This window comes from Rhinolophus sinicus, linkage group LG17 (genome assembly GCF_036562045.2).
Source record: "Rhinolophus sinicus isolate RSC01 linkage group LG17, ASM3656204v1, whole genome shotgun sequence".
Lineage (NCBI taxonomy): Eukaryota > Metazoa > Chordata > Mammalia > Chiroptera > Rhinolophidae > Rhinolophus > Rhinolophus sinicus.
Genome location: NC_133766.1, coordinates 25,299,259 through 25,316,758, shown reverse-complemented (window position 1 = coordinate 25,316,758; position 17,500 = coordinate 25,299,259). Strand labels below are relative to the sequence as shown.

At 50.9% G+C, this 17,500-nt stretch overlaps 2 protein-coding genes across 19 annotated transcripts in view; one reads left to right on the top strand and one right to left on the bottom strand.

The window, feature by feature from the left end:
• The first annotated feature begins 1,414 nt into the window (after positions 1–1,414).
• On the top strand, positions 1,415–11,240 carry PEA15 (proliferation and apoptosis adaptor protein 15). 2 transcript variants are annotated; one of them, XM_019716416.2, is made up of 4 exons: positions 1,415–1,573; positions 7,517–7,690; positions 9,040–9,195; positions 9,339–11,240. In XM_019716416.2, exons 2-4 carry the CDS (start codon positions 7,519–7,521, stop codon positions 9,401–9,403), a joined length of 393 nt encoding a protein of 130 aa, XP_019571975.1. In that variant the 5' UTR covers positions 1,415–1,573; positions 7,517–7,518; the 3' UTR covers positions 9,404–11,240. The 2 variants fall into 2 exon arrangements, with proteins under 2 accessions (XP_019571975.1, XP_019571976.1); XM_019716417.2 differs by having other exon boundaries at positions 1,442–1,581.
• A 334-nt stretch (positions 11,241–11,574) lies between these two features.
• DCAF8 (DDB1 and CUL4 associated factor 8) overlaps positions 11,575–17,500 on the bottom strand; it is a 38,733-nt gene continuing 32,807 nt past the window's right edge. For all 17 annotated transcript variants that reach the window (XM_074322223.1, XM_074322230.1, XM_019716410.2 and 14 more), the window contains 3 exons: positions 14,645–14,764; positions 14,120–14,236; positions 11,575–13,531 (listed from right to left, as the gene is read on the bottom strand). In XM_074322223.1, coding sequence (XP_074178324.1) covers positions 13,415–13,531; positions 14,120–14,236; positions 14,645–14,764 — 354 coding nt within the window. In that variant the 3' untranslated portion in view covers positions 11,575–13,414. The remainder of the gene's footprint in view (positions 13,532–14,119; positions 14,237–14,644; positions 14,765–17,500) is intronic.

Below are 17,500 nucleotides of genomic sequence, written 5' to 3'. Positions count from 1 at the left end.
ACAGACAGGCAGGCAGCGGCGTGACAACAACATAGTACGGGCACTAGGCCAATACAATAATACCATGGAGCTCACTGTCTGGCATAGGTCAGCGGAAGGCCCAGACTAAACGATAGCTCCCATGTTTTAAGCCCCCATTTGTACCGGTCCTTGGACACTGACAATTTCTGAATCTCAGAAGAACACTGTAAGATAGACACTGGTGTCTATCTTACCAGCGAGGACACTGAGGCTCAGAGGCATAACCTGTCTGAGAAAGGAGTAGAAGCAGCATGAAGTCCAAGTCCCCTGTACTTGGTTAATTCTAGAAGACCTGGACCTTCCACTGGTGCAGATAAATCATTTAGTTTCAGTCTCAAAGATGGGTCAGTGAAATAGTTTTGGCCCCACCACACAGAACAGATGAGATACATACAAAGGCAAATGTGACAGGGGACTCTGGGGGACAGGGTAAAGAGCACAGAGGCTGTGAAACCCAAAGCAGCAGAAGCCTGGGCCTCTTTCTAGGAGCAGTGTAGATTCTAGAAAGGAGGGTTCACCTGTAGTTTCCTGAGGAGTCTCTAACAAGAAGGAACTGAAGGGAGGCCAGGGGAGTCCCTGGAGGTGGCCCGGACACTGATGCGGCTCAGACCTCTTCCCAGAGCCAGCCTCTGCAGGAGTTGAGGCAAGACCCCTTAGGCTGGAGAAGGGGGTGGAAAACATATGCTTCCCCACTTCTTCCTTCTTTCAGTCTGGCTGAGAATCTGGGGGAGGAAAGTCCCTGGGGTGGAAGGGAAGTGAGAGCTGCCATCCCAGGCCAGGGCAGAGGGGCAGAGCTAGGAGACAGAGGTAAGTGTGGCTTTGCAAGTTATCTATATTTGCATGCTGAGCTCATCGCTGCTCTTTTTCTCCCCAGAAAATAAAATGACATCATGGTGGAGGGAAGGCGGTAGGGTAGTACATTTGACGAAGGTGAGAGGAACACAAGGGGGCCGGCTGGCTTCATCCTAGAGGGAAATCTGGGGCTCCATGTCCAGCGAAGTCTGCTCTAGTGTTGCTTCTGGCCCCCACCCCTACCTCCAGCCCCACCGTCCAACGTGGGTAGTCTGAGCAGTCATTACCCCTGACACATAAAGGGGAGAAAAGAGGTTTTTCAAAATACCAAGTCAAGCAGCTAAGAGGACCCAGAGACCAAAGGCCTTCCAAACCCCTAAACCCAAACTTGCTCTGTGCCTCCCAGGGTTCCAGCCATTGTGGTCATCGAAAGGTCATCACGGGAGGAGGGTGTCCCATTGGGAAGGAATTAAATCTGATAATTGAGTTTCGAGGTTTAGGGGACGAGGCGCCATCCCCCTCGCAGGAGTCTTCCAGAAGCCCAACCCTTCGGTTTCCCCTTACCCCTCCCCACCATTCCCCGCCCCTCCCCGGCTCTGACGTCACGGTCAGCCGGGTGGGGCGAGGCGGCTCTGGGCTCTGGCTCCGGCTCCGCGGGCGGAAGCTGCGCGGCGGCTGGAGCCGAGGAGGAGGCTCCGGACGCTGCTCAGGAAACAGGGACGCCAGAGTGCCCGCGCCCTGCGCACTCGGCCCGGAGGCGGTGAGAGGGTGTGGAGGGGACGTGGCTCGGGGAGGGGGAAGGTTTGGGGTCTGGGCTCGGAGGGGCGTGGATCGGGACGCCCGGACAGGTGTGGGGTGTGAGGCCCCGGTCGGGTCCGCGGGGTCAGGCCCCTGGACTCAGGCCCCAGTGGGGCGCCTCGAGCATGTGCCAGAGGCGGCGGGGCTCTGGCCTCCCAGTCCCCGCTGGCAGGCGCTTTGAGAGTCCGTACGGGCCTGCTTCCCGCCCAGCCTGTTGGGCGGCCAGCTGCCGCCCCCCTCCCCTTCTCTGGCTGCGGACTCAACCTCGGGGGTGGCCTCCCTCCCGGCCCAGCCCGTCTCAGTCCTCCGGCAGCCTGTGCGCCCCCACCCCGCCCTCTGCACCTGGGGAAGAGGTGGGATTGGCGACAGTGTGTCCGTAGGGAAGGAAGGAGCTGGGGTGTAGAGGACTGAAGTAGCTAACGTAAAACCCCTAATTAATTTCATATAATCCGTGTCAAAACTGACAGGGACACACACCTACAAGAGACACGCCAGCACACACGGTGACACACACCCATGTGCCTCCTACACACATCGTCTGGCACACAAGCAGATTACAAACGTCCCTGCACTACACATCCAACCCCCACCTCATCCCACTTGCAAATCACCTGGAAGAACATTAGTCTAACTGGACAGCTGAGTGGGGGCCACTGTCCCCAAGTCCACCTTAATTTTCTGGGCATCTTTTCCCAGCCTTGGGCTTCAGGTTGCCTCTCTTTAAAACAGTGGGAAGAACTGAGAGAAAATCCTGGTCTCACTCCAGGAGAGCCAGACAGGATGTTGAGGGTGAGTGAGCCTGGTGCTCTGAAACTGGGTGAGTAGGGAGGGTAGGAGCTGCTGGTGGCCACTCTTGCTGGGTCGTTAGAGCTTATAGGGTGCTGGGAGTGGCTGGTTTCTGGCATCAGAGTGGAGGAGGGGGTGGAAGCAAGGGAGAGGGAGAAAAAGAAAGAATAAGTATGAGTCAGCCAAGAATGGAGCCCAAGTCAGAGAGAGAATGAGGGGAAGGTGAGAGGGACAGAGATACAGTCAGGAACAGGGAGAGGGAGGAAGTGAGAGAAAGAGATGGTCCGAAGACTGGGAAGAGTGTTGGGGAATAGACTATAAAAAGGGTCAGAAAATTAGAGAGGGCGAAAGCAGGATGGTGGTGAGACCACAGGGAGTTAGGGAAAACATGCTGAATCAGTGTGTTTTCTCTACTACAGTGTCTGGCCCCTAGGCTGTCAGAGCGACTAGCTTTAATTGCTCTTTCCTTTGTGGTTAAACACTGTATTAGGGAAATTGCCAGAGATGCCTTAGGCTGCTGACTCCCCTGGTTGCCTACTTCCTCACTTCCCTGACACCTGTGCCCATCATGTGTGCATGTATTGATTATCAGGCATGAAGAAGAGAGCCACAGAATCACACCCTGCCATGCCATCCCCTCACTCTCTCATACAGATCCTCATGTACAGTGCAGTGGGGGACATCACCAACCTGTGTACAGCCAACCAATCTAGGCACTTCCCCACCAGACTTACCCTCTCTCTCTACAGCAGGGTAGCTCACTCCTTCCTAATAGGATGGTAGCTCTGAGTATTCAGATGGGGACACTGAGTCACAAGCCAGGAGTCCTGAGTAGCCATGTTTACCACCAAGTGGGATAGGATGAAACCCCATTGAAAGGAAAGGAGAAAGAGACTGAGAAACCAGGGAGAGAGGGAATGGATGAGGGAGAAACAGAACAGAAATAGGAGTGGGGAGACAACCAAATGAGGGGAGAGCAGCACAGGCCCCACCTTCTCCTCACCGTCAGGTGGCCCTCTGCCTTCTTGGTCCAGTGGGTATCTCCTAATGCCCTCATCTCCATCTGGTCTTTGTTCTCTTAGACAGAGAGGTGACCCATGTTGCTTCTTGGACTGCATTGGAAAGGTCCTGAGACCCAGGTATCCTGCCTCCCCTCACTCCAGGCTGACTCTGAAGTGTTAGAGCCCTGTTCTTTGCTACAGGAATAAAGACCACCCCACCCCCCAAAAAAAAAATGCTGAATAGAAGCTAAGGGAAGAAGTCAGTTGAGAATAGTATTAATGGATTAATGGAATAATTAACGGATGAACTACAGGACTGCTTGAATTTGGAGCCCAGATAAAATTTAAAGTAGAACCCTGCACTCTCCCTTCCCAACCCTCTGCTTCTCCTTGATTACTCCCCCCTCCACACACACACACACACACACACACACACACACACGTGCACGCACGCCTGCACGCACGCACGCCTGCACGCAGCACAGAGACTGACACACTTGAGTGCCTAGTGGTCCCCTCCTGCCCACTGCAGGGATCTCCAGGCCCCTCCCCTCAGCCTTAGACAGCTGCAGCAGATGTGAGGGAGGGAAGGAAAGAGGGGCAGCAGCTCTTAATCCTCAAGCTTTCTTCTTAAATGTATTGAGGATTTGGAAGCAAATGCTAGGAGGAGGGGATAATCATGAATTAATGTCAAAATGCACAGAAATCTTTTGGTGTTGCCACCTCCACAGGTGGTCATCCCATTTTGCTAGGCAGGGCTTGCTCCTTCCTCCCCCAGTGCCCAGGGATCAGATACCTGTCAAGCTCCCAAGTCCTTCCCTACAGGCCAGCACATATAATGATCCTTACCCTCAGCCCTTCTGCCTCAGCATCCTAAATTGGTCAGACCTTAGACCAGGACTCCACCTGGGCCGGCTTGGAAGGAGAGGGAGGCAGGAAAGTGTGAGGAAGTTGTGAGCAGAGAACAGAATGACCTGGGAGGAAAGGGGCTGACTTCCTGGCAGCCTCAGCTCCGGTTCCCAGTTCCTGCCCTGGTATCCTGTCCCAAGAATGGCCTCCACCCAGGCTGCCTGGTGTTCCCTGCCCAGCCTCTGCACTGCTCCAGAGCTTAGGAGGGCAGGAGAGTGCGACGTAGGCCCTAAGCAGTCTGAATCTCAGGAACGTGACATGGAGGGTGACGAAGCCAAACTTCTGTCAAGTCCCAGCATGGCCAGCCCACCCCAGGGACAATGATCAGTGAGACTTGAGAGCCACATCGAGAGTCCACCTCCTCGCGCCCCAAACATTTCCCCTAAATTATCCTGCGCTTACCCTACTGCCACACCCAGACTTGGGCAAATGGGATGTCTCTGGGGAGGGAGACAACCCAGCTGCCTTTCCGCTCCCTCAAGGGGCCTTACTCCTGTTTTCTGTCTTTTCTTACAACTCCCCATACACCCTCCCATTCACTGGTCTCGGTGTCATAGTCCTGGACTGAGGTGGGGGCACCCAGAACAGAGGTTGCCATAGTAACCATCAAGCTGAGGCAGCAGCCTTCTCCTGGACTCTATGCTCCCTGCCTCTCTCCCCCACAGGATTCCTCATTTGCAGCCTCTTTCCCTCTCCCAAACCCAGATCTCCTCCTCCATTCTGTAGGATCCCCTCACCCTTCCTTTTTTCTCTTGTTAGGAGCCTGTGGTTATCTGTCTTCTTACACATACTCTCAGCTAGCTCAGACACATACAGACACACAGACCACATACACTCACAGCCATACACATCCAGTGCTGGCATATACACATCCATTACCAGTACAATCACACACCCACTGAACCAGCAACTGCCTCCCATGCCTGTGCCCACACCAGGGGTGAGCATCCATAGTAAAACCCTGGCACACACACTTCCCCCTGCCACTTTAACATGCCCACCCCATCTCTCTAAGGGGTGTCCTTGTATCTGTTTCACTCTCAGAAAGCTCTTACCCACCTATGTGGGTGAGTGTCTCACACACATTAATCCCTTCCCGCCTACCTCCCCTGTGTTTTAGATTCAGAGGCCTAAATCTTAACTCCTCTCAGGAGATACACACACACATATATTCTCTCCCTTTCTCTCAATCTCTCTCTCTCTCTTTCCTCCCACCAGATCTATTTACAAGCTCTTCCATGAGAAAGCAGGGCAGGATCACCCTAAATTCCGTTCCATTTTTCTGCTGATGGCTTGGTCCCAGGGTCTCCTCCATTGGGGCAGGGTCTTCTTGGGGGCATCTTGCCTCCTTCCCATGCAGCTCTGTCCTTTTCAGCTCTCCTCACACCCCTGCCTCTATTATTCTCATCTCTGGACCGCCTCCCCATTTTCCCCTTTGCCCTCACCCCCCCCACCACCACCTTTTCTGTCCTCGGATTATCAGTGGAGGGGGCAGCTGGGCTCGAGCCTGCTGCTGTGACCTAGATTTCAAGGCAGAGACGGTTCCTGGTGCTGACAGTCAGAGAGCATTGTTCCTGGCCCAGCCTGGCAGGGCCACCGCTGGGCCCTTCTGTCTGGTTGCACCTGGGTGTGCAAGTGAGCTTGCCTGTTTCTTGTGGGGATCGTGCTGGCCCTGCTGCCTGGCTCATTGTGTATTTGTGTCACGGTGCCTGCCACCAAGGGAGACTTGTTTTGGTCCAAATAGGGGGCTGGGAATGGGGACTTCTGGTTCCATGCCTCTTACTGTGCCATGCCTCCTGCCTCAGTTTCCCTGCATATAGGCCAGAAATAAGGAAAATGGGGGGGGGGTGTCAACCAGCCCCCTTCTTTTTGCCACATTCCCAGCCCATTGTTGGCATGATTTGTGGGTAGTCTCAGTCAAGCACAAGGTCATCTGGTTCCTGTCTCACCCTTTGGTCTAACCACAGAGTATTTATGACAATTTACTTTTTAAAATCCTTTACTTTTGATTATAAACTATATACTCATTGTGGGGGGGAAAAGCCCCCTTTTAAACTCACCACTGGTTTCACATCAAATCCAGAAAATTCATTCCAAGGTCTGACCTTCTTGTCTGAGCCACAGTTCCTGTCTTAGTGAGTGAAAGGAGGGCCGTGAGTCTTCTACATGTCACCTAAGCATCTCCATGAAAGAGGGGTGGGGTGAAGGCCTAGGTGAGATCTAGCTTTGCCAAGCCCCCTCTGGGAGCTCATGCTGAAGGTAGTGTTAGCCAGGTGTTGATGCAAGCAGGAGTGGCAGCCCCCTTCCTGCCAGACTCTCCCAAAGCTGCATCTAAGCCCCTTCCCCCTGCCACCCAGCCAGCCTGGGAACTGGGCAGGGGGCCAGAGCCAGCCGCGCTTGGTATTCTTGGGCGCGGGGGCTGCAAGCACAGCACAAAGACTAGGGGAGACGGCTGTGTGGAGGCCCAGCAGCAATCAAGGGAGAAAATGGGCTCCACAAAGGTGGGGGCGACTCATTGCTTCACCCCTCCTTGCCCTCTCCCTCAGAGCCCTAATGGCTGAGCACAGCGGGGCCAGAGGACCATTCGACCAAGCAACTAGGCATCCATCCAAAATGAGTCATTTGTGGAGTGATGGGAAGTTGAAATGAGGGACCGACCCCTTTGCTTCTGGGGGAAAATGGGAGCTAGAACACGAGACCCAACCAACCACCTCTAGCCCCTTCTTTTTAGGTTCTCACTGCTACAGCAAGCCTCTCCCTGTGGTCGTTGTTTTGGAAGTTTTTTTGTTTGTTTTTGTTTTGTAAGGGGCCGGGTTGCAGGTGGGTGAGGTGATTCTGGCGGGGGGCGGGGGGGGGGGGCTTGGATGCAGCGGGTGAGAAAGTCAGAAGCAGGTTGCTATGGTAACCACCTCCTCAGTCAGGGGAGCTGTTGCCAGGGTTACTGTTAGAGGGTGTAAAATGAAGAAAAAAGATGGGTGGAAGGAGGTGTGACTTGTCACTCTAGGCTCCAGCCTGGTCCCTAACTTCCAAATATCTTCCTTTTTACTCCCACTTCCCTTCAGTCTTTTCTCCTTCCAGCCCTGGCCCTCCCCAACCCTGTTCTAGGCACCTGCCTGGTGGGATAGAGGAGGGGTGGGACGTGCCAGTAAGTGAAGCACACCCCCAAGCTCCAGCTCAACCTCCTCTCCCTCTGTTCCTCCCAACCCCAGTCATGGCTGAGTACGGGACCCTCCTCCAGGACCTGACCAACAACATAACCCTGGAAGATCTGGAGCAGCTCAAATCGGCCTGCAAGGAGGACATCCCCAGTGAGAAGAGTGAGGAGATCACAACAGGCAGTGCCTGGTTTAGCTTCCTGGAGAGCCACAACAAGCTGGACAAAGGTGGGGGAGGACACTAGCACCCTGCCGCAGCGTTTCGTGGGCTCCGTTCACTGAGCAAAGAGCAATGAGCTCAGAGCTCCTATACACACAGCGTGCATTCCTCTCTGACAAGGCAGGGCGAGAGAGATGCTCTAACAGTTGGAAGGGCTCTAGGGCCATGGTCTGCGCATTCTTCAGTGTGCCCCTTGTCAGTAGAAAATGTTCTTCAGATATGATTGTGCAATTATCACATATGTAACAAAACATTAAAACACATGTTAAAAGTGATACAATTTAAAACCACAAATTGTTAGGATTTTCTTATCCACTTTTAGAGAACACTGCTCTGGGAGGAATTGGTGTATGTAAGATGGCCCTAAATGGCAAGTGGGATTTCAAAGGCAGAATCCAAAGGTCATGCTAGGTCAAGGACTAGTCACAGAGGTGGGAGAGTTGTCTGGTGTATTCGGAAAAGCAAGGGGACCTCCTTAACTTGCTGGGGCATAGGGTATGTTTAGAAGTGGCTGGAAAGGTAAGTTACGGCTGTGCTGTGAAGGGCCTTGAGTGATAAGGTATTTGATAGGTGAGGAGAGTGATCAGAGGGCCCTTCAAAGACATGAACCTGACTAGCATGGATAGCAGGGAGGGAGGCTGAGGAGGACGTTACAGTTAGACGACTGTGTTCCCCTGAACATAAGACCAAGCCTTATATTAATTAATGTTTGCTCCAAAAGACGCATTAGCGCTTATGTGCAGTGGATGTCATCCTGAAAAATCATGCTAGGGCTTATCTTCTGGTTCGGTCTTATTTTCGGGGAAACATGGTACTGCAGAAGTCACACGGGAGAAGCCAAGGCGCCTGCAGTCTCCCAGAACTGGGCAAGCTATGGAGCTCATCCTTTGGTCATGGCTGTGCCTTCTCTGATTCAGAATTAGCTTTCTCACTAGGCATAGCTCTCCTGGGTTGTCTGCAGATTCCATTCCTCCAGTCCCAGGAAATTCTGCTTACTTGGAGGAAAAGTAGGAGGGGTGGGGGCGTACTTGGAAGGCCAGTTAATTTTCTATTCTGCCTCCCTCCCACACACCCCCACCAAAAGACATGGTATTTAACCTAAACCCCTCATTCTGAATCCATAATCTAGAAACTTCATTGATCGACGATCTGCCCTTCTTGGGAACAGTACTCTTCTGTACTGTTTGATGCCTTAGCTTTCTTTTTTTGGCTTAGTAGCCCTTCTTCCTCCAGTATTGCCCCTTCCAACACCCAATGTGAGCAACTCGGTCTTGGTCCCATAAGCCTGGTCTGACACAATGGGGGAAGCTGACCTCCCTAGCTTAGTTCTGACCACCAGTCTTCTGCCTTGCTCTAGACAACCTCTCCTACATTGAGCACATCTTTGAGATCTCTCGCCGCCCTGACCTACTCACTATGGTGGTTGACTATAGAACCCGTGTTCTGAAAATTTCTGAGGAGGACGAACTGGACACCAAGCTAACCCGTATCCCCAGTGCCAAAAAGTACAAAGGTAAGAGGCCATGCCTTCACTATGCACCTCTGTCCCCTCCCATGGATGATCCTGGTGGTGGGAGCATGAAGGCTGATGCTCAATGGGCCTGCCTGGCGTTTCCCATGACTTTCATCCATGGACACATCCCTTTTTGCCCCCAGACATTATCCGGCAGCCCTCTGAGGAAGAGATCATCAAATTGGCTCCTCCACCGAAGAAAGCCTGAGCAAGGGGGAGGAAGAGGAGGAAGGTTGGACCTTCATCGGACCACTCCCTTCCCCCATCCTCCAGGGGAGGAGGCAAGGGCAACCCTCCCAAAATCTACCCACTTACTAACCTGGTCCTAACCCCCTTACTGTACGCGTGTGTGTGCGTGTGCGCACGCTCTGGCTGTCTGTCTACATGTCTAGCTCACCTAGCTCCTCTTCCTCGTGAGGGGTTGGGGGTCAGAGGCTGTGGGGGGCTGCTTCCCCACTCTAGGGGGAGGTAGGGGCTATTTCTATACATATAGAAATGGGTACATTCCTCCTATTTCCCTTTCCTCCACTCTTCCCCCACATCGCAAGTGTGGGAGCAGAAAGGACCTGCATTATCCTACAGCGACAAGCTGAGGTAGGAGTGAGGCACAGGAGAGGTAGGTGGATCTAATTAAAAGCAGTGGGAAGGAAGGTGAAGAGGCTCCCCAACCCCCACCTGAGAGGGGCAAAGCCAGAGTTCAGTGTTTGTACCTCATGCTGTACCCCTTAGGGGCCTTGGATGGGTATGAGCCAGGGATCTAATGACAGAGGACCACTGGATCCTTTCCTGACCCCAAAGTTCAAACCCCACAGAGCACCCAGCATTAGATACCCCCCCACCCACCTGTGCTCTGGAGAGACTGTGCTGGAACAGTGATCCACTGAGCCTGAGATGGGGCTGAAGGGCCTCTTTACCACTCCTTTATTCCTATTACTGACCACAAACCTAGGGAGGTTGGGGAATGAGATCCCTAGGTTTTAACTCCAATTCTGCCCCCAATTACAGGGTCCCAGTATGGTTATTGTAGGCAACCTTCCCTCTCTGGTCTAGAACACCCCAAGTCCGAAAGAAGGGAAGAACTAGTGTTTTCCTTTGCACTGACCCCCAATTCAATCCAGGAGGGGACTTGGTAACCCCTCTCCCTCAATATCCTGGCGCCTTGGGCTTGTGAACACCTCCTGTAGCCAAATCCCTAGAGTCCAGTGACCCCAGCCTCCTGCCTGTCCCAAGATGCCCCTCCTACCTTGACCGTGCTAACTGTGTGTACATATATATTCTACATATATGTATATTAAACCCGCACTGCCATGTCAGCCCTTTTTTGTGGTGTCTAGCATTAACTTATTGTCTAGGCCAGAGCGGGGTGGGAGGGGAATGCCACAGTGAGGGAGCTGCAGAGTCAAGTTGCTACATAGTAAAAACAAAAAAGAAAACTTTGAACTAAATCCACACAATCTCAAGGGACTATTTAGAGAAAGTAAGTTAGGGGCTTTTAGGATGTAGGAGTAAAACTGTCGTGGGAGGGGAGGGCTGGCTGTTTGGAAGAGGGAAGAAGCCAGACTGGTTGGAGAGCACCCTCCTCCCAGCCCAGCCCAGCCCGCCTATTCCCTATGGCCACTGCTCTGGACACCTGCCTTAACACACACACCTCGAGTACTCCACAGTTTTGCCTTAAAGGACCTTTCCAAGTCCCCCAAGCCCTGTCTGGCTTCTCCCTAAAGGAGAGAGATACTTATAGAATTGGGAGGGGAAATGAACATACATTGTCTTTCCAGTGAGGATGTTATGAGAGTGAGAGCAACACTATGAATGAGAATGAATGAGGAGCCTTCCTTTGACTAGAGGAGAGCATGAGGATGGGTGGGAGAAGGAAGACAGGGTCATTTGCAGCAGTCGAATAATCTCTCTGTGAGGCGAAATAATCTAAAAAGACTAACCTGCCCTCCCTCCCCCGTTCGGCTGAGACTGCTCTGTCCTGTGCTCCTGTGTGTGGTGTACACGGCCTTGTTCTAACCCTGGAATAAAGGTGATTGACTGTAACTGTACCTGACTGATTCTAGAATTTCTATGAATGATCAGGATTTTGGATGACTGGGAAGGAAGAGGGAACAATATTTACCCCCAAATCCCTCACAGCAGCCTGGAACAGAGGCCAGAAAAACACCCCTAATAATAACCCTCCCTTCCCCCATCTTCAATGTATCACTGAGCTATGGGGTGTGTTCCACTCACAACAGTCTCCAATTGGAGCCCAAGCACTGGAAACATGGATATCCCAGAATGGACTTCCTAAAATTGTAATAAGGGCAGGGTCAGGCACCTATATTGGAAGGAGCAAAAACAGCCCGTCACAAATGAATGGCCCACATCACACAGAGCAGCAATCAAGAAAAAAAAGCTTTACTAAGAGAAAATATACAACAAATTCCAGAGTGCATGGTTTTTAGCCCACTCCATCGCCCCATTAGCAACAGGAGACAGACCATTCAATCACCACACAGTCTCTACCTCAGGAAGGAAGTGCAGCAGCTAACATCTGCTATGAGAGCTGCTAGGAAAAGGAGCAGGAAGGAAGGAGTGTCTGGGAATTCCATCCTTTCACTCTTGCCTTCCTTCCTGGCCTGTTCTAGTAGAATTTGTCCCAGGATGCAGAATCCGTGGTTGGGGGCACAGAGAAATAGCAGCAAAAGCGTTTAAGGGCAAGAATTCAACTGGGACTTTCATATTCAGTGGCCAGTAATTAAATCAGACAGGTGTCCAAGGCCCAACCACCTTAATCAATCCTTATTACTTGTTCCTAAATCCCAAGATATCAAGAGGTGGACAAGGTATAAAGTCAAACCCAGGACATCTTTTCCTACATATACTCTAATACTTATTAGGAAAGGAGCTGGCGTGGGGTTGGACGGTGCAACGAATCAAGGAGCTGAAGGTTAAGTGAGTGTCTTCTGTCACACACGATACTGAGAGCGACAGTCTGCAGTGGCAGGACCCTTTCTGAAATCAAAGTTCGGTCAAGTTTTAAAGATGGGCCAGTCTCTGGCTAGAAGAACCATCCTGAGAACCCCCATAAGACTGAAGGAGAGGTACAGCTTTTTGAGGCAAAAAGCGGAAAGCAATTTCCTGTTTCCCCAACCCTGAGACCATGGGAGGAAAGCAGGGAAGGGCAAAATTGAGGATTATTCCATTCTCGAGCCTCCTACAACCTAAGGGGTAAGCCCCAATCTCCAATAGCCACACAGAGGGTAGGCTGACCCCACGTGTCACCTCCACATCATTAGTCTCGCTCACTCTCTCCTGTAAGTCCCTTTATTAGTCATAGAGTATAGGCATTTAAATTTTAACAATAATTTTAACGTGATACATCCAAGTTTGACTTGCTTTTTAATATATTTATAGATATAAAATTAGGCCTCTAACAGTGATAGGGGCAGGGAGATTGCTGCCACCAAACTTTTTTTTAAAATAACAGAAGAGGTAACATCCTTCCTATTCTTCCTCCACTTCTGCCCCTCCTCCCACTTCCCCCCAAGCTCCCTCACCAGACATATTTAGGGGGTGATGGGATAAAGAGAAGAGAATAAAGGATACATAATCAAGTGCAAAACACTGTGATAAGTACACAGAATGAATGGGGTAGAAAGTAAGTAAAGAGTGTGTGGATGGTTAGGGGCTCTAAGGACTTCCCAGAAAAACAGGATCCTGCGATGGGGTTGCTTGGGGTGGGTGGGGGGAATAATAAAACTGTCATAGATTTTAAAAAAGTAAACGGGAAGAAAAAAGGTCAAAAACCTAAACCAAAGAAGGAGTGGCACTTCTACTACCCCCACTCTGGCCCCTTGGTACTGAACAGCCAGTTATATCTCCAACCCCCACCCAAGAAACAAGGGAGATAAAAGAAACCCCATTCCATATCCCAAACCAGTTAACAAGATAGGCACCCCTTCCCCCCACAAAATAAAAGCTTTGGGGAGAGGCCATTTCTGCTGAGTCCTATGCACCTTTCCATGGAACCCCATTCCAGGGCTCAACCCCACTCCTAGGTACTCTCTGCAAGTTAAGTCCTCTCTGGTTTGTCCTTCTCCTGGGATGTCTTTCTTTTATCTAAAGCAAAAGTCCAAAGTGCGTTTCTGCTGAATGTAAAGGGCCTGGGACAGGAAAGGGCTCCCAGGCAGGATCGGGTTGGCAGCCCCAGCCCGCCCCTCTGGGGTACGAGGCCTCAGGATGGCATGCACTGCACCCGGTCAGGGCCCTCCTCCTCGTCCGATGTGTCTGAGGAGCTGGGAGACTCATCCGAATCTGCATCTGTGGCCCCAACCCCAGGTTCTCGCCAGCGCTGTAGAAGGGGAAAGTCTTGTTAGTAACTTCCCTGGAATGAGGACACACCTGTTGAGTGTTTTAGCTGTAATTCAGATGCTCTAGGCCAGGGGTCAGCAGAAGCCTTCTTAAAGGGCCAGAGAGTAAATATTTTAGACTCATGGGCCGTATCTCTGTCGCAACCCTGCTGTTGCAGTGTGCAAGCAGCCAGACAATACATAAAAGAATGGGTGTGGCTGTGTTCCAATAAAACTTTATTTACAAAAACAGGTAGCAAACCAACCACCATAGTTTGCTAACCCCTGCCCTATGCCTCTTCTGGCTTGAGAGGGAGAAGAGAAAGGTCACCTTGAGACTCATACCTTCTTCTCAACTCCTTCCCCATTCTCATGACCTTGCCTTTATGAAGACAGCACTGTGCATGCATGGTGATGGACAACAAAAAGCAGACCCATTTCTGCTGGTGGCTCTTCCAGGGCCACATCAGGGGTCGGACAGGGATGAGGAGCAATGGACAGGAAACCCAGCCAAGACCAGGTGATTCTTCTTTCAAGTCGTGAGACAATGTACACTGGCACTTGGGAGCTTACATCCCACTCCAGCTTACCCGGTGATGGCGTCTCTGTCTCAGGTGGTGCATGAGAAACCAGAGCATGTGGCTATCAAACAGGTCCGTGTGGTGCAAGCTATCTTCATCCCGCTCCCGCTTGTTCTTCTTTATCACCTGGAACCCAAGAGGTTGGAGACGTGGAGTAAGTAGGGACCCTAGATCTGATCAGAAAAGACGAGTGTTCTATCTCAATAAAAACCTCCCTTAGGAACTGTTAAACTGAAGTGGATTAGATTAGGAAAGGATGCCCCAGGTTCCTCCACTGAGAAGGTGGGAAGCTTTAAAATAGAATGCTTCTTCCTAAAAATGTCCCCTCTCCGCACTTGAGCATGAACTAGAGGCACTTCAAAGCTGCCCCTTAGACTAGGACAATTCCTAGACAGGCAGTGACAGGAATGTGGGGGAAGAAGGGTGTTAGAGCAGTGCCTTTAAAGAACTGAGAAGCAGGTCATTCCTTCCTGTGACAATGAAGACTCCTAACACTATGTAAATAAGTAAGAACATCAGCAGTCAGCTACTTACGTCCTTTAATCCTGTAAGCTCAGTGGAAGCTTCAGCTGTGGGTGCCCAGATCTTGACATCATGGTCTAGGCCACTGGTTGCCAGCACAGGCAGATGAGGGTGGGGCTCAAGACAGTTTACCTGGTCAGGAGGAAAGGAAAGCAGAGGCTCAGGGGTATGAGGGCGTAGGGTTTAAAAACCTCTACCCACTTTGAGCCAAATAACTATCAGGGCTGAAGCAGCTGCTGGAAAGGCAGGCCCACCCATCATGAGGCTAAGACCAAGGGCCCTGGAGGTGGAAGAAACCCTGGACACAGACTGGGTATAAGACCAGGCCCATCTCTCATTTCCTATAGGCAGGGGTGGTCTCCTCCCCAGACATAGCCCTAGGGGTAGGCAGTTGACTGGTCAAGCTTACTGCTGGATTCACAAAAAAGCAGTGAGGTTCAGATGTCCTCATTCACTATAGATTCCACAGCTCCAACTTGCCCAAGGATGGGAAAAGCCATCTCTGTGGCTTTCACCAAGTGGCAAATAACTTAAAAAATGAAGAAAGCAGCAGCTGCCACTGAGCCCCCAGAGAGAGTCAGTCAGAGGACAATTACATTCACTTGGCACTATTGAGTAGAACTGGAGGAAGGCACAGGCTGGGAAGAGGCCGAGGTGGGAGCAGTGGGGTAGTGGAGGCACATTCATGTCTGCCTGGGACTTGCACATCTCAGCCACCCTTGTATTCACTGAGCGGGAGAAATGAATTAGGGCAGGCCTCTGTCTTAGGCAGCTTTCTTCCGTCGGAAGGCCCCTATGTCCCCTGCTGTCTGACTTGGAAACTTCAGCCTTTCTAACAGGGCAAGACAGGGAAGCTTCCATCCCCACTAGAAGAGCTGGTCCAGATCTAGCTGCTAAAGCATTTTCAGCCTTTTAGTCAGATGAGGAATACATAGGAAAGTCACCCAGAAGGAAGAAGGTGTGGTCTTAGCCACTCCTCACCTCACCCCACACCGCCTTGCAGCTGCCCTACAGTCCAAGAAGACAACCCCTGGTTCAAAAGCCTCGCTCAGTTCTCACAGGTCCAACCTCTGCCTCACCTGCGCACACAGAGCAGCTGAGGGGAAGCAGGGGCCTACATGGAAAATAAAACTGACCTACAGACTTGCAGTCTTCTTAGTCTTCCATTTTACAAATAAGCAAATGCTTAGAAAAGTCTGACTCTAAGTGTGAGCCCAAGAGTAAAGTAGAAACCTCATTTCCCGACTTTTCTCACTCCACCTAACAGCTCTCTGCAGTTTTTATTTGGGCTGCTTCAGGAAGTGTGGAAGAGGTCCCAGCATCTGGAGTATGAGGAGGCACTAGACAGAAACGCCACTGCCGGGGAACATTACTAAAAATATGACAACTTACACATACGAACCTGAACTCATTCATCCACCTCCTGAGAAGCCCCTTACCCCTCTACTCTGATCTAACTCTGCTTGAACAAATCATTGAAATTAAAAAGCACAGGGAAGAAATTCCTTGGAGCTTAAGACTAAGGACAAGGCCAATGGCAAAAGGAACAGCAGAATAAATTACATACAGTACCTGAACTGGAGCCTTCAGGGGGAACCGACAGAGTGCTTCTAGGCCAGGGTACCCAGTCACTTCACCAGACCTGTCTAAATACCAGGACTTATCCTGTCAATAATGCCTTAGCAGAGAAAAGAGCTCTGGCCTTAGATGACTGGGCTAGGGGATGTAAGGAATGGGATGAAGCAACAAAATGCTTTGGGGAGACTAAGGATTGTCCTTTGACATCTTCCACCCTTGTCCCTGAATAGGAAGAAAGGACTAGAGTTTGAACGAAGAACAGTCAAGAGACCTAGGCAAGGTGGACAATAATTTCTAAGATCCCTTGGTTCTAACATTCTACTTTATGATACAGAACTGCTATGAGTCTGCACTGAGGCTGGTACCTGGTGACCCCACTGCTGGGAGGTTAAGACAAAAAACAAAACAAAAACAGAGGAAGCCAAGTGAGAACCACATGGATGACTCAGCTTCACAGAGGCAAGAGTAAACCAGGAGACTCACTTCAGGGTGCAGTCTCTATACTTCTTGGTCTAGCCCCTCATTCTTACGAACACTAAAACTCAGGCCTGGGGCCCAACCATCCCCAGCAGATGCCCTCCTCACCTGAGCCAGAGATTAATCATCAAACCCTAATATTGGCTGGGCTGAAAGCAAAATGGCCTGCAAAGTGATTGTGGAGAATGGACAAGTGCTGGCCTGGGGAAGGGCATTCAGCCCTGTATCTCTCTGGAACAGAATTCAAGACAATAGTTTATGTTCAAGAAAGGATTTCACTGGCCCCTTCTGACTTCTGACAATACGCTTATTGCAGAATTCTCATTAAGACTCCAGTGTTTTAGGTTGTTCACTGCAGATGATAGGACTTATGGGAGAGTAGGAAATTAAGCAGGCAACAGTGAGACATACCTTCAAGTTCTAGACTCCTCTCCACTTACACTCAGGCCATAGAAATCTGGGATCTATACTCATCCCAGGTCCCAAAAGTTAGAGGGAACGAGAAGAAAATCTAAAATAGCCTCACCCCAGGGCAAGAAACACAAGAAGGAATGGGATCCCGAATGCAAGAAACCATTATAAATTCTAACACCACTCTCTGGATAAACCTCATCAAGAGATAGCTGGGCTCTTTGCAACTCCTCATAGCTTAGAAGGATGAAAATGAAGAGCCTAAGCTGTCTCAGCCATTCCTTAGAGGCTCTTAACCAGACTATCTTGGATAATCAGTACAATATAGTCTCCCAAACTGTCTCTCTCATATTTTCTGCAGACCAAAAACCTTATAATAGAAAGCTACTGAACTCCTTCCTG

Coding starts and splice junctions, on each gene's coding strand:
- PEA15 (XM_019716416.2), top strand. CDS start 7,519: ATGGCTGAGTACGGGACCCTCCTCCAGGACCTGACCAACAACATAACC. Junction 7,691..9,039: donor CCACAACAAGCTGGACAAAG/GTGGGGGAGGAC, acceptor GCCTTGCTCTAG/ACAACCTCTCCTACATTGAG. Junction 9,196..9,338: donor CAGTGCCAAAAAGTACAAAG/GTAAGAGGCCAT, acceptor TTTTGCCCCCAG/ACATTATCCGGCAGCCCTCT.